General features: G+C 41.8%; 1 protein-coding gene across 4 annotated transcripts in view; it reads left to right on the top strand.

The window, feature by feature from the left end:
* The first annotated feature begins 1,238 nt into the window (after positions 1-1,238).
* The window catches only part of FANCL (FA complementation group L), a 46,655-nt gene continuing 31,844 nt past the window's right edge, over positions 1,239-16,049 (top strand). Inside the window, exons 1-3 of one of the 4 annotated variants that reach the window (XM_083432751.1) lie at positions 1,239-1,548; positions 9,061-9,119; positions 15,970-16,030. In XM_083432751.1, coding sequence (XP_083288877.1) covers positions 1,453-1,548; positions 9,061-9,119; positions 15,970-16,030 — 216 coding nt within the window. In that variant the 5' untranslated portion in view covers positions 1,239-1,452. The remainder of the gene's footprint in view (positions 1,549-9,060; positions 9,120-15,969; positions 16,031-16,049) is intronic. The other 3 variants (XM_083432754.1, XM_083432753.1, XM_083432752.1) reach the window with 3 other exon arrangements.

Below are 16,049 nucleotides of genomic sequence, written 5' to 3' on the forward strand. Positions count from 1 at the left end.
CTTGGGGCCCCAACTGCAAAGGCCCTGCTATTTTAGGGTGATATGTTTATATAAAGGTGAATAGACAATAATGGAGACTGCAATCCTAACTCCACTTACCCAGGAGTAAGCCCCACTGGATTTAGAAGGGTTTATTTCTGAGTAGACATTTATGGCATTTACCCATTAGCTCAAAAGACTCTCAGAGCAACTTGCAAAAATCAGTACTGAGGTCACCTCCCTCAAGCTCACAATTTGAAAAGACACCACCACACAGAGAGAAAAAAAGAATGACTGGGAAAACCAAGTTCTTTAACTTACATTTCTAAAAACACAGGTTAAATAGGTTTTGCCCTAGAGCAGCCTCTCCCCAGAAGCATTCTTCCCCCTCCCCAGGCCATACTAGGAGCAATCAGAAATTTCCAATCTTTAATAAATGTCAGTAATAATTTTTCTCTAATTAAAACACATTAACTTCGCCGTCCCAGCTAAGTCCAATAATTTTATCAACCATTCCTCCACAGTAGGTGGGGTTGGATATTTCCATCTTTGTGCATATCACAATCAAACCTGTGCATGAGTTCAATGGGACCTACTCCCAGGTAAATTGTGTATATAAGTCGCCCTTAATTCAAGGAGGCCTGCAGTTTTTACTGCACTTATCTTGATGTTTTTAATAGGTGTGTGCATATTATATATAGTATTAACTTTCCCAATGTTTGTTTTGAAGTGATTGTTTTTTTCTGTATGTTTTTAATTGTTCCCATTTTTCTTTGTAAAGCAGCCTTGAGTCCCTGTCAGGGAAAAAGGTGGGGTATAATAATAAAAAAATAATAATAATTTCTTATTAGACGTGTGCAGGGCTGCACCAAAATACAGCGCGAGCCAATATTTAATTGTATTTAACTGCAGCCCCGCCAAAAAGCAGGCGGGAACTTATATCTCTTTTTATGCGTAATCTCACTATATACAAGTTGTACAAGTGACAATAAAGTACAGTATTTCAATTATCTACTTGTCACAACTGGAGATTGACTCAAAATAAGGCGTGGCTTACCTCCAGCCCCGCCCCTCCACTCTCCTCCGCTCGCGCGTTCTGCCCAATCACAGTTAGCGGCGGGAGGCACGGGGCGGATTCAAAACTAAACGGATTTCAACCGTCCCTCATAGAACACAGAACGGCGCGCGCAATGGGCGTGACCATCTCTGACCTCGCCCCCGACTTCCTCCCGCCCCTTTCTTGGCCTTCCTTTCGAGTTGAGAGGGAACGGGTGTAGGGCGCGCGACACTGTCAGTTGCTTCTCTCCGGGGCACGCGCATGCGCCGCGCCGAACCCTCCCTCCGCAAGGGAGGGGGGAGAGAGATTGCGCCTGCGCGTTGTGGTCGAATGGTTCGGTGGCGGTTAAAAGAAACGTTTGCGCGTGAGAAGAGGGAAAACCGAACGGGCGGGAAACAGTAGTAATAATAATAATAATGGCTGCCGGTGTTGGGTCGCTGCTGAGAGAGTGCCCGCTCCTCCTGCCCCAGAACCGGGAGAAGAGCGTCTATGAGGGCTTCGTCACCGCCCAGGTACTGAGACGCTGCACGCCCCCCCCCCCAAACACACGGGAAAATGTTTAACGTGCAGCTTTACCTGAGAGTAAGGTCCCATTTGACCTGAGGAGACAAGTGGCAGGGGTAGTTTGAACGACCTGGGGGCGGGGGGAAAGAGAGAGGGGGCTTACTCGCTACTTTTCTCCTCACAACAATCCATAGCTGCCAACTTTTCCCTTTTCTTGCGTGGAATCCTATTCGGAGTAAGGGAATTTCCTTTAAAAAAAGGGAACGTTGACAGCTATGCAACAACCCCGCGAGGTTGGCCGGGAGTTTCGTGGCTGAGGGAGGATTCGAACCCGCGTCTCTCGCGGCATAGGGGAAGGCGGAAGAGCAGGCTTCGTAACAGGCTTAAAAGACCTGCCTGAGAGCCGCTGGATTCTTCAGCTTGGTGGTCGCGGATCCAAGGCAGGTCGCCATGGATTCCTGTCTTAGAAGAATCACAGAATTGGAAGGGGTATCCGAGGGCCATCTAGTCTTACCCCTTGCAGTGCAGGGTGGTGGCCCGCCTAGGCTTGGACTAGATGACCCCTGCGCCCCATTTCCAGATTTACAGTTCTGATTCTGTGCAATAGGAGCACCCCCCAGCATGCATGCCCAGGTACAAAGCGGGTCTCAAAAAGTTGAAGGTACCTGGAATGTTCTGTGCTGTTATTATGGTTTAATGACATAGTTGCTTATTAAATTTATCAGTCTTTTTTGGGGGAGGGGTTGCCGCAGCAGCTCAAAGCGACTTCAAATATCTTAAGGGAATGCATGCAAGACCAGCCCCCCCCCCCCCCCCGCCAAAAGCATCTGAATGCAAATCAGAAATAATCATCTTTTAGGCTTAATAAACAAATAGCCTGATCTGGTACAGTGGTACCTCAGGTTACAGACGCTTCAGGTTACAGACTCTGCTAACCTGGAAGTAGTACCTCAGGTTAAGAACTTTGCTTCAGGATGAGAACAGAAATTGTGCTCCGGTGGCGCGGTGGCAGCAGGAGGCCCCATTAGCTTAAGTGGTACCTCAGGTTGAGGACAGTTTCAGGTTAAGAATGGACCTCCAGAGCGAATTAAGTTCTTAACCTGAGGTACCACTGTATATGATGGTAGTGTGGCAGCACCTTTGGAACTGCCTGCCTGTTGACATTAGGCAGGTACTACACTGCCTTCAGAAACCTTTTCTGTTTGGGTGGGACTGTACAGACACATGATTTGGTTACATATCTACCTTTTTAAATTTGTTTTAGATGCTGTATTTTTTTTTTTGTTGATTTACCAGTTTTAGAATGTTTTAAATACGTTTTTATTTCATTTTAAAATGCATTTTTATAACAGATGTTTTTGCCACCCTAGGTTCCTTTGGGAGGAAGGTTGGGATATAACTTAAATAAATACATACATTAGTAGTACTACTATGCCTTATTAGTTGCATCTCACAATCCAGTTTAACAAACCAATATTAGTAACTTTCATAGTGTGGTAATAATAATGATGGGCTGGATGGACAAGTAGGCTTCCTATAACTAGAGCAGGAAAGAAGAGAGCTCTTGTTTAATTTTCAATTTAATTATTTGTTATTATTGTAGTTATTTATGCTCCACCTTTTGGGAATGCAGATCCATTCCAGGCAGTTTACAAATACATTAAGCTACATTTTAAATAACCACAGTTAACAATGCTGTTGGTGTTAAAATGTAGTCTTGCCTGCCAAAAGGGTGGTTACAGTTAAAAAGAACACACACAGAGAGACACGCAGAGCATGGAGAGAAATGGATACAAGTCTGAGGATGCCAGAACAAAGAAGTGAGCTGCAAAATAAGTTCTTTAACCAGTTGCTGCCAGGCTGACCTTCCTGATGGTTTTGACTGGATAGAAGTGCTGCAACTGACCCAGTGGACCTTGACCCCCTGGGTGATGTTGGAGGCTAGAGTATGCTTCCTTCCTGTTCTGTAGTATCAGGGCAACTGGAGCAGAGCCTTCTTCTGTAAGAAAGATGCAACAGAAAGAGGTGGCAGAATGGACTATATCTCTTCAAACTGCATTAAAATTGGGGTGAGCTTTGCAACTGAATTCAGTAGGCACAGGATTCCACCCTTAAAATCATTAATGCACTGACAGCTGTATTATCTGAAACAGAACTTTCTTGAGAAATTATGTTTAAGCAAAGGAGTAGCTGGCTGCACACAAAGTGCTGTTGAATGTACAAAGAGAAGATAGGGGGAAAAGAAAGCAACACCCCTTCACCCCCAGTTAAAGCAGAGTTATCAAAGCTATTTTATGTCTAGAATTTACAACATTTGCGTATGGCACCATATTTTTCTGTAGGAGATTTTCTTTTTAAAGGTGTTTTTTAAAGTACCTTTCAGTACTTTAATGAAACACTGAATCATAGTTATTTGACCTTTACAAAAGGTCAGAATTACATCTGCTTTTTATTTTATAAAAAAGGCCATTTAAATGTAATAGAAGTGAGAGTTACAATATACTATGAAGGTAAAGGTTATGGGGTACATTAATTGTGTTTCTGTATTCTTCATTATGACAGTTTCTTGAAATGTCCGTTCCTTTGTACAAATGCTGAAAATAATTAATAACTCTGATAACTGCTTCTAAACTTAGTTAAAATACTTCCCTGATCAGAGATTTATGAACTGTGTTGGGGAGACTTGACACCTTCATTTGTTTCCCAAATTTGGCCAATAGCATCCCTTATTATGAAACTTAATTGAAAGAGTACAGTTACACCTTTAAGATGAACTGAAATTATTTTACTGAAACAGCATGAGCTTTTGTAGGCAATTACCTACTTCATCAGATGCTAGAGTGGAACTGATTAGAAATTAGTCCTTATTAGAAAGAAGATCCTTTCTGCCCATGACATTTCACACTGCTTTAGCCAAGACAAAATGTGTGCTCTGGGGAGTCCTGGTAACTTGCTAAAAAGCGAGTGCAAACTACAGGCCCTGACCAATGCAAGTCATGAAATTATTAACCAACTTTAGTTGATTTTCCAGTTAGAATGTTAGACCATATGGAACCACACAAGGTTCAAGAAGTGACAGAATTTTGCATAGCTATTTCTATGTATGGACACTATTCTGCCCTCTTGAGAGTGAAGAGAGGGAGGCAAAGACACCATCAGGGCCTCTGCCAGTCCCTGCCACAGGGCGAAGGAATATCACCTGCACTGTGAAAATGAAGAAGAGGGCTGGGAGAGGGAGTTTGTGGTGTTTTTTTACCATCTGCTGACCACTGGATGGGATAATTTTAAGCCTCCCTGACTGCCTTGTCAAAAACCCAGTGTATCAAATAAATAAATAATATTTGCAACCTGCAAATGCTCTATTATAGGTCATTCAGTGGCCTACAGCTCTAGCACATCATAGGAAAATTAAAACAAGATCCTGCTTTAGCTTCCATGCAAATTAATGTGTTTTCCCATTTGTGGAATAGTCTCCATGGAATTCTATATAGTAAGAGTGAACTCATTCTCCATGAATGGATCCAAATGTGGTCAAAATGGTACCTCCTATGTATAAGAGGAAGGTGTCAGAAGACTTGAGGGAACCCCATGGTATGCAGAACTAGAGAAAAGCTTCAGGGGGCAGGGAGAGAACCCCAAAACAGTCCAGTAAAGGCTAAGCAAATGCAGAATGGTGCTGAAATATAGCATCCCAGAAGAGGGCATGGCTTGCTGGCCGCATCCTTGAATAGTGAGGATTCTACATGTATTACTTGAGTGCCCAGCATGGTTAACATCCTAAGCATGCACCTTAACCCTTTGCATCTTTTAGCTTCACTCCCCAGGTGGTTGTGAAAAGCGGGAGGGTTTCATAAGCGCGTCAGAAGAAGCAAAACTTGGTGTATGCTAGCTGCCCTTGCTAATAGAAAAACTTGCCTCCAGTGACTGGAAGGTGTAAGAATGCTAAGTAACAATATAAGGGAAGACCTGCCAGAAAGTTAACAGTAACTGCAAGCATTCATATTGGTCAGCTCTAATTGAATTCATTTTTCCAATTTAACAACTGAAGAAGAAGCACAGTAGACTAAGAAAAAACTAGAGCATGGGACTTTTTCCCTCCAGTTTTTCAAGTGAAAAACTGTGTAAATTGGGGAAAACACTGAAAAAATTATGACACCCCCCCCCATTTGCAATGAGTAAAATGCCTTTTAAGATTTTAGCCAGAATGTATAATATGAAGGTTTTTATGTAAGTCAATTCAACATTAGAGAATAATAATTTCCATATATACTATAGATATGTATGTCATTCAAACCCATTACTATTTCTGCACCTAAAGGGTGCTTCCATTTTCACGAGAGGGGCAAAAATGTCTTTGATTTCTTCTGAAGTGATGTTTGTCTTTGGATAAACTTGGATCTAATTTAAGATATGCTGGAAGCAAGTGTCCTATGTCTGTCCTTTTGACCTGACTTCTTTCTTGGAAATGACCTTTTTACCTCCCCTTAAATCCATTGTGACAGGGCACCCTGCTACATACTCTGAAACAAGCAGCTCCTTGTCCTGCCTTGCTGGAGGATAAAATGGTCAGGAGGCACTGCAAACCTATGTATGTTTTTATGGGAGTAAGTTCCATTAAAGAGCATGGGCCTTCTGAGTAAGCATATGTAGGATTGCTCTGTAATAGTGCAATCCTGTTACTATGTCTGCTACTTCAGTATGAAGTAAGACAAACTTTAAGATATCCAAGTCTTCTGTAAATGTTAGTATTTATAATTCAAATTGCAGAAGAGCTATATACTCCTAGCCCAGAACTTCCAGGCATCAGCAACTTAATCAATTAAATACTTCTCTTGTGCAAGCATTCATTTTTTAAAGGTATAGGATTTGCAGCCTAAATTTCATAAGCATACCAAATAGTACAATTTTATTTCAAAAACGTTGAAAATTATGCAACTTGCATATATTTCAGTTTCCACCAACATTTCCATAGTCCCCCATTGTCATTTGATTTCCTCTAAGACTTCAACATTTCCAGAATTTTTACATTTCTGTCAGTATAGTTTCTCATTCTGCTTGGCAAATTAAGAAATCTGGCTCCTGATCCACAGTGTGGACATCACTATGTTGTATTGTACATGCTTGAGTTCTCATCCTGTAAGAATTCTGAATAATGCAAGCCACTTAAAAAGTGAAAGGGGGAAAGACACTCCTATTGATTTTATGAGAAGTGAAGCAGACTTGCCTGAATCACTTCAATATTATAGAGAGATAAAAGAATGTGGGCTATATTAAGATATGGCCTTTCCACACAATGAGAGGCAAAATGTTTCCCAACCACATCTCATCCGTTGTAAGATTTTTCTACAGTATTCAATCTGGCAATGGATTGATGTCCCTTCAATGTGATGTGGGGCTCAGGAGGGAGAGAGAATAACTGCTACTATTTCTGTCTTCTGCCTTCACTTTAAAAAGAGTGTTATCTTGTGCAACTTCCAAAGAATTTAAGATTTTTTAACCCCAAACATTTAAAACGATGGGGCAGTTAGGGTTAGGAAGTAAATAAAAGAAGATCACACAGTGGTGCAAAAATCTGACGTGTCTGTAATACTTGCACACCTGCATTTTCCACATCAACCACTTATTTATAGACCGCTTATATGACAAATTTATAAGTAGTTTTGAACTATAAAAAGTTTAAGAAAACCACTTAAAACCACAGTTAAAACTGTAAAATCAGAAGTTCAATTCAGTGGACTGCTTATCTAAGTTGATGGGGCCTCCTGTTTCAACAGGGAAGGCATTCTATTGCTGCCAACAGTGTTATGGCATGCCCTCCCTGTTGAAATATGAAAAAGCCTCCTTCTGTTATCTCATGCTGATAATTGTCAGGCCACAGCAAAATGAACCAAGTTCCATTAGATGATTGTAGTGCCCTTACCAGTGAAGAGGAAGGCAGTTTTTCAGGTAATCTGGTCCACGGTTATTTAGGGCTTTATATGGAAGTAAAAGGTAAAGGTACCCCTGCCCGTATGGGCCAGTCTTGCCAGACTCTAGGGTTGTGCGCTCATCTCACTCTATAGGCCGGGAGCCAGCGCTGTCCGAAGACACTTCAGGGTCACGTGGCCAGCGTGACAAGCTGCATCTGGCGAGCCAGCGCAGCACACAGAACGCCGTTTACCTTCCCGCTAGTAAGCGGTCCCTATTTATCTACTTGCACCCGAGGGTGCTTTCGAACTGCTAGGTTGGCAGGCGCTGGGACCAAGCGACGGGAGCGCACCCCGCCACGGGGATTCGAACCGCCGACCTTTCGATCGGCAAGTCCTAGGTGCTGAGGCTTTAACCCACAGCGCCACCCGCGGCCCTTTATATGGAAGTACTGCAAGCTTAAAAGTGGCTTGATGGTTATAGGCAACCAGAGCAGATCCCTCAGCCCTGGTGTGACATGTTGCCTGATAAAGAGCACCACTTAGCACCCAGGCTGCAGTATTCTCTAGTAGCCTCTAGACCAACTGCCAAGGAAGCATCACACAGAGCACATTACAGTAGGCCAAACGTGAGGTTGCCAATGCTTGTGTCACAGTGATCACATTATCCCTGTCTAGGAAAAGGTGCAGCTGATGTAGCAGCTGAAACTGATAAGTGCTTTTTGCCACAGACCACTTGGTCAAAAATAGTTCCAAGAGCATCCCTGAGCTGCATACCTGTTTTTTTTCCCCAGTGGGAGTGTCAGCCCATCTAGGCTCTCCAATTCTCCAGTCTGGAAAACACTTAACCACAGTGCTTCCGTCTTAGCAGGATTCAGCTTCAGTCTGTTGACCCTCATCCACTTCACCACTGCATCCAGGTCCTAATTCAGCTCATTGTTTCCAATTCTGAACCAATAGCAATGGGAAGTAATGCATGTTCCCAGATATAAAATACTTCACTCTGAGTGCTTGGAAAATAAAACATCTCTACAACAAGAGCATGGTTTTGAGAGAAGATGGTTGATATAGTACAGATAATAAATAGATCAACAAATGTATCTTAATTGTGTGGAAAGGCACTGAGAATGTCATTATATTGTGTTGAAACCATTCTGCAAATGGAGGGGCTTCTGTGCTGTACATGGAAATAACTCCAGTCCAGCAGAGACTCCCTGGAGGAAGGGGATGCTGCAATTTTTAGTGATCCTTGTTCCCCTGCATCACTTTCCACACTTGTTCTGGAAGGTACGCAACCTTCTGTTGCAGCTTTTAATATTGTATGCTTATTCTGGTTCTTACTATGTTTCCCTCATGACTAGGTGTTGGTCAACTTGCTCCTGCTGCTTTGTACTGACCAGCAGTAGCAGTAGCCACATTTTTTTTGTATTTGGCCATATTTTTTCTATTATTTCATTGCCTAAGGCTTTGAGCTGTAAACTAGTTAAAAAAAATAGTAAAAAAAAATAGGTCAAAGTCTACTTTTAAAAAATTCTTAGATATGCTTTAGCATTCCAGCTGTGCTAAGTTGATATATTTGTAGATATTCTACCTAATGAGATGCTACTTTTCCAGGGCAGAGACTTTCACATAAGGATATTGTTACCATCGGATCTTCAGTTGAAAAATGCCAGGTAAGGTGCATGATTTTTTAAAATATATTTTTGCTATATTGCAAGATAACCTTTTCATTTTTAATAATATGTCTTGTGTGAGAAGTAGTGATGGCTCTTACAGTTTGAAGAGATTTCCAGAGTATCAGCGATTTTAGTTGTTAAATGATTGTTGCTAATTAACTTTGACACCAGTAAGATTTAGTGGAACCAGTCAAGAAAGAGCATGGAAAAATGTAGGAAAATGAGCAAGTATTTTCTGATTCTGCAGACCAGGGAATAACCACAGAAGAATGTAAAGTTGAATTTGGTCTGAAAGTAATCATATTGGGGTTATACTTGGACAATCAGTGACTGTTGCAAAGCTGAAATGTCTTAAGTGAACTAGCCAAGGAAGTAGCATTGTAGGTATTCAGTAAAGTACTGAGGTTTCAGTTGGCACCATCCCCAACCATTGGGGGACAGAGATGCTGTGGTGCGCACACCTCCAGTAAAATATGGCTCATAACATATTCAGGTGGCAACTATACTGACTTGCATGTCATGCAGATCCCAAATTAGGTGGGTTTGTGGTGACACATGCAAATGAGTGGGATTTTGTATATAGAAATTGTTTCACACCAACTGATCATCATAATCTGGGAGCTGCAGCATGCTTAAATTTAAAGTGGCTGTCATACATTTTGAACTGGTATCCATTAGATCAGAGATGTTACAGCTAGAGACAGGTGGGGGAGTGTGACGATTACAATTTTTCTCTTGAGGACACTCAGGTTTTGCATCATGCTTTGATTGAAAATCATATTCCGTGCATTTCAGGCAGAAACTTGTGCCCAGCACAGCTTGACTGATAATTCTGTGTGTGGTTTTCCGTCCCCCTTACCTTGAGTATGAGATTTATCTCACTTTCTTGAATTATGTGGAGCTATGTTTATCATAGTAAAACCTGTTCAATTCTCTTGAATAGATTAATTTGGATTATATAGCTTTATGTTTACAAATGAGTAATTCTGCTCGGGGCAGGGATCAAACATGTGTGCAAGTATTGTTTCCATAGCTTTCATACCTGCAAATGTGCAGGGGCATACACCCTTCGCCGCCTGCACTATTGTACACTCCTGTATCAGAAAAGCCTTCTTACAAAAGAGTCAGTGATTCTGAAGGTGATTCCAGTGTGTGTGTGTGTGTGTGTGCGTGTGTGTGCGTGTCTGTGTGTGTGTGTCTGGCTTTTACATGGCTGAATGTAGCCTACTGCACAAAGGGTAAGAATCTGTTACTCTCCACACTTTAGTTTCTGGATCCACCCATTACTGATATGCCATCCCGGAAGGTTGTCCTTGAGAGAATGTGACCCTTGGGTTGAAAAAGGTTCCTCCCCTGCCCTCATGTCAACTGTGGATTATGCTAATATCATTTCAGTCTGTCTGAGTTCATCCAGGGCTGTAGAAAATTTCAGAAAGCTAATTTGGCTTGCAGAAAGGTGTTAAGGTCTGTGCTTCTTTTATGAAGTTATTGATAAAACACAAGAACCGCCCTCAGTTTCTTGTTTCAGCACCTAAAGCATGCATTGCATGGTCTGAAACGTGCATTGTTCTTTGAGATTCAAAGGTTGAATGGAATTTGTGCTTCAATTCAATGACTATAATGGGAATAAAAGCTGATAGGAACGGTTGGTTACCCAGGTTATGAGGAAGGTTATGAACCCTTTAAGTGAAGCTGAATGGTCAGTAAACACTGGCTCTGTTTCTCTTTTTTAATTATGCCTTCCTAGATATTTACAATAAATGAAGTACTCACGCATGTTTATCTTAAAATGCCGGTTTGAGATACAGTACTGAATTCTGTGCAATTAGGCAACTCAAAGCTATTATATCAGTTAAAGCTGTTGTCCGTGAACCACTTTAAACATGCATACTTATATCTAAATCTGTTTACATCCATCGAGTGTTATAGGCCTAATCTAGTTTAAGTACATATATACCTGTTTAAAAGTTTTATGGTTCATAGTGAATGATATAACTGAATATCACCAGCACATTATAGAAGTTTAAAACCAAAATAAAGCTGCCATGAGAAGAACTATCAGTTGAGCACATCCAAGAGCTGAACCTTGGATAACATCAACAGAGTGAAAAGGATGAAGGGAGAGAACCGTGAATCATGGTGTTTCCACCAGCAAGTGGACTATTATACCAGTTCCTGGTTTCTATGATTAATATTTCTATTTTATTTTATTAAGCTTGTTGCACTGTGATATTTTAATGTTCGATTTCTTTTGTGAACCACCTTGGTATTTATATTTGAGATGAAAAACAGTATAATAGTACTGTGCAAGGTGCACACAAACATCCAGAGCAGAGCTTTTCAAACTTTTAATGTTAGTGTCACACGTTTTAGACATGCATCATTTCGCGATACAGTAATTCAGTTTTACTAGCAAACCGGAGGTTAAACTAATCCCTTTCCAGCCTCGGGGGGAGGAGTGTCCACACAATACATCTACACGCTGCAGCTGCCAAACTAACATGTCACGACACACAGTTTGGAAAGCTCTGCTCCAGAGAGTAGTGAACAGAAGCAAAGCCACTGTCAGCTCTACTGTTAAACCAACTCATTCCTCCATCAGCTGTCATCTGGCAGCAGCCATTCCATCAAACTCTAGCAAAGGGAATGGTGGAAAGCAGGGCTATTCTATTGGCTCAGCAGTTACATTTGACTTGTCCTCTCTATAAGGAAATGGTTATCTCTGACCCTCTTTTTATACGTACAAGATTAAATATTTGTGCTTCTTTAATTTTTATATTTCAACTTTTATATTCATATATGGAACTCTATTTTATACTATTTATTAAATTTATATACTGCCCTTCATCTGAGGATCACAGCACACTTGTTGAGGCCTTCAGAGGAAAGTTCCCTGACACCCTGAGGCAGAATTCAAATGTTTAGTGTGTGGTTTTTTTAAATAAATAAATAAATAAATCCTGTCCCATATGCAAAACTCTCCTCATCCTATGCTACCACCACCCTGACAATTTGCACAGGCTTCCCAGTCAGTTTCTTCTGGCTGACAGAGTTTTGGAAGCTTCGTTTGAACTTCTGCAAGAGTAACTCACTCAGAATTCCTCAACATTCCCCTTTTCTACTGCTATTCCCTTAGTAGCTTGGTATATTTGACAGGCAAGAGAGTGACATCATCCAACATGAGTGACAGAACCAACCACTCTGATTACTCGGTGGGGAGAGCATGAGACGCTTAATCTCAGGGTTGTGAATTCAAGCCTCACCATTGGGCAAATGATTCCTGCATTCCTGGGGGTTGGAGGAGATGGCCCCCATGGTCCCTTCCAACTCTACAGTTCTATGAAAACACATGCTCTTTGAACTATTTTTCATGGCAGTTGTTACAAGAACTTCGTAGCTGAGAACTTTCTTCCTCTCTAATCCCTTTTCCTTTTGTGTTGTATCTTTTGGATTGTACAGTGGCATAGCATAGGTTGCCAATGACCATGTGGAGGGGGGTAGGAGGGAGGGAAATGGATGGAGTATACATGCTCATTCAACTGCCTATCAGCTTCCACATCACCCAGGAGATCACAGCTGCAGAAATAAGAAAGTGTTTCGTTGTCTGGAGAGGTTACTTCATGGTTCGCATGGAGAAGCCATTTTCAACTGAGCCCAGTGATGGAAGTGCATAGCTGTATTGAGGCAGCACAGGATGTAGAAATTCTGCGCCCCCTAACAATTTTGTGCCCCGGGCAAATGACCCGTGACCCCCCCCCCCCGCACTATGCCACTGCGCCTGAGGTCAAGGGCTATCTTATTACAGCGGTACCTTGGGTTACCAACACCTTGGGTTACCAACACTTCACGTTACAAACTCCGCTAACCCGGAAGTAGTACCTCAGGTTAAGAACTTTGCCACAGGATGAGAACAGAAATTACGCGGCGTGGTGGCGGGGGGGGCATTAGCTAAAGTGGTACTTAGATTAAGAATGATTCTGGTTAAGAACGGACCTCTGGAACGAATTAAGTTCGTAACCCGAGGTACCACTGTATTGATCTTCCCAAGCCACTCAGAGCTTTTTGCTTGCTTACTTGCTTAAGAGCAGGGTTAAAGCTCTCAAATAAATAAATTACAAAAAAGGCAAATAGTTTCAGCGGAGACAAGAAGAAAGCATTTTTGCCCCAGTATTTTTTAAAAACTACTGATTGTGTTTGGCGTAGTATATAATGTGACAAGCAGCCATTTTAAACTTGAATTATAGCCCTTACCAATGAAGCTATTTAATTAGAATAACATGATGATTGATGCACGTTTTCCTGTCCTGAACAGATGTAGTCTTACTGAGGCATGTTATCAGTTCCTTATAGCTACTATAGAAACATCTATGCTTTGTAGTGGTGGGTGGGATCGGGGGAGGAGGTGTGGCATCCAGTAGTGGAAAACACAATTGCACCTTTGAACATGCTTCATGAAGATTGATGTGACATCAGTGCTGATCACATAGGAGCTTTAAGTAAGTATGCTTTCATACTTACCTAATTAGATATTTTAATTTATTTGTTTGTGTTATTTATTCCATTTCTGTGCTGCCTTCATCTGAAAATCACAGGACAGTTCACAATATAAAAACACAAGAATGCATACTATAATATAAGACTATGTTTTTTGCTAAAATAAAATATATTTATTTTAAATATATTTATTTATTTAGCCGAGATCACGCTAGTAAAGTCCCCACTACCAAGCTCCCGATTCTCTATATATGGACACAAAAAAGGCGAAACACTCACACAACACACACCTGCCCCTCAACGCACACACTGCAACGGATTAAAGGTCGGAATGGTGCTGCGGGAGCAAGCTGGGTACCGATCCACTAACAAAGAGCCAGCCGCTAAGCGGACGATCGCTCAGGTATCAGGCACACACTAACAGCGCACACACAGTGGCGGACCCTGTGTCGCCCCACTCAGAGGCGCGTTATCCAATACAGGAACAAATAACAGAAGAAAAATCGCTCCCAGATTCTCTCTCCCCCAATCAGCGCAGCGATGCTAAGGACACACAGACACACAGGGTGTCGATTCCCCAGGTCGCTGTAGTTCTGAGGAGCCCACAACACACGCACACGTGGTTACCGACCTAAAGTCGCCGGAGCCCCGGGACTAATCAAAGAGCTGGCAAGGACAGGAGGATCGCTAAACCAACACTCAGGAGCAGGCGCTCACACAGTGACAAAACCCAGCTCGGGCTCCCGCCCACAACCACTCTCCTCTCTTCCAGGAGGAGAGTCTTTTTTTGCTAAAATAAAATATAGTCCAAAATTGGGGATCGTCTTATACACAGATGGTGAATGCACAAGGGTTAAAAAAACCACTATGAAAGCTTCTGCCATGGGAGGTATGCGCAGCTCCCTGTAAGCATTGCCGCCTCCTTTCCTCCTTCCCCAGCCGCACGCAGTGCTCTTTCTCATGCGTGCACACACGGGCGCAGGTCTTTGAGTTGCGCCACAAAAAGAGCAAGGTATGGGGTGGCGACTGGAGCCCTGTGGCTGTGCCAAAAACACTCTGAGGGAAGTGCATCCTGGGCCTGCTCCACCCCTTTGCTTGGCATGTAGCATCGTTGCCCTGGAGAAATCCAAGAAAAGCTCAACAGGGTGACCCCCCCCCCCCAGCTGAGCAATTTCTAAATTTTGGGTTCAAAAAATAGGGGGCGTCTTATACATGGAAAAATACAGTTACTTCCCTCTGAAGATGAATATTGATTTTCATAAACTGAATGTTTTTTCTTTTCTTTTTTATTGTTCAGGATTTAGAATGACTAACAGCACTTTCAGTTTTATGGAGACTGGTTTTCTTCATGTTTTGTTGTAATTATGCTAAGTTTTGCAACCTTGTGATCAGAGAGTCAGAATTGGAAATTACCTCCACCAAGTACAGTGGTACCTCGGATTAAGATCTTAATTCGTTCTGGAGGTCTGTTCTTAACCTGAAGCACCACTTTAGCTAATGGGGCTTCCTGCTGCCGCTGCGATGCCGCTGCACGATTTCTGTTCTCATCCTGAAGCAAAGTTCTTAACCCAAGGTACTATTTCTGGGTTAGCCGAGTCTGTAACCAGAAGCGTATTCAACCTGAAGTGTATGTAATCCGAGGTACCACTGTATGGTAGATTTAGGTTAGAGAATCAGGCTTTCTGAAATTATGTTACAATCAGAAATGTGTTTTCCAGTGTACTGCTACAGTGGTACCTTGGGTTAAGAACGTAATTCGTTCTGGAGGTCCGTTCTTAACCTGAAACTGTTCTTAACCTGAGGTACCACTTTAGCTAACGGGGCCTCCCGCTGCCGCTGCACTGCCGCCACACAATTTCTGTTCTCATCCTGAAGCAAAGTTCTTAACCCGAGGTACTATTTCTGGGTTAGTGGAGTCTATAACCTGAAGCGTCTGTAACCCGAAATACCACTGTACTGAAGCTTAATAGAGGAAAGTGAAGCTTAATAATAATAAAAAGTGTTAGCTAATTGAAAGTTTAAAAATCTGTTACAGTTTGTTATATTTCATACTTCAGTTACCATGCACCTTAATAAAGTGCATTGAAAATAGCGTTTCCTATGGGATAATACAGTACTCTGTTCCAGAGAATATTAGGCATTTTTATAGAGCACATTTGGTAAACATATACATTTGAAATTCATGTATTATGGTAGATGACATAACATACAAGAAACTAAAATTTCTTAAAATAAAGGATATGTTATTGTGTGTGTTATATTTCCCTTTCCGTGTACATAGAACTACCAAAAAGCACTCATTTTAATGTTAGTCTTCTAATTTACTTCATATGGGTTATTTTCTATTTTGTAGGATACAGTGTAGCTGGTATTTGAAAAAGTTGTTGGATGGATACCAGCAAATTCTAAAACAGGTATGTTTGTGAAACGTGT

The sequence above is a fragment of the Podarcis tiliguerta genome (assembly GCF_965153285.1).
Source record: "Podarcis tiliguerta genome assembly, chromosome: 3".
Lineage (NCBI taxonomy): Eukaryota > Metazoa > Chordata > Lepidosauria > Squamata > Lacertidae > Podarcis > Podarcis tiliguerta.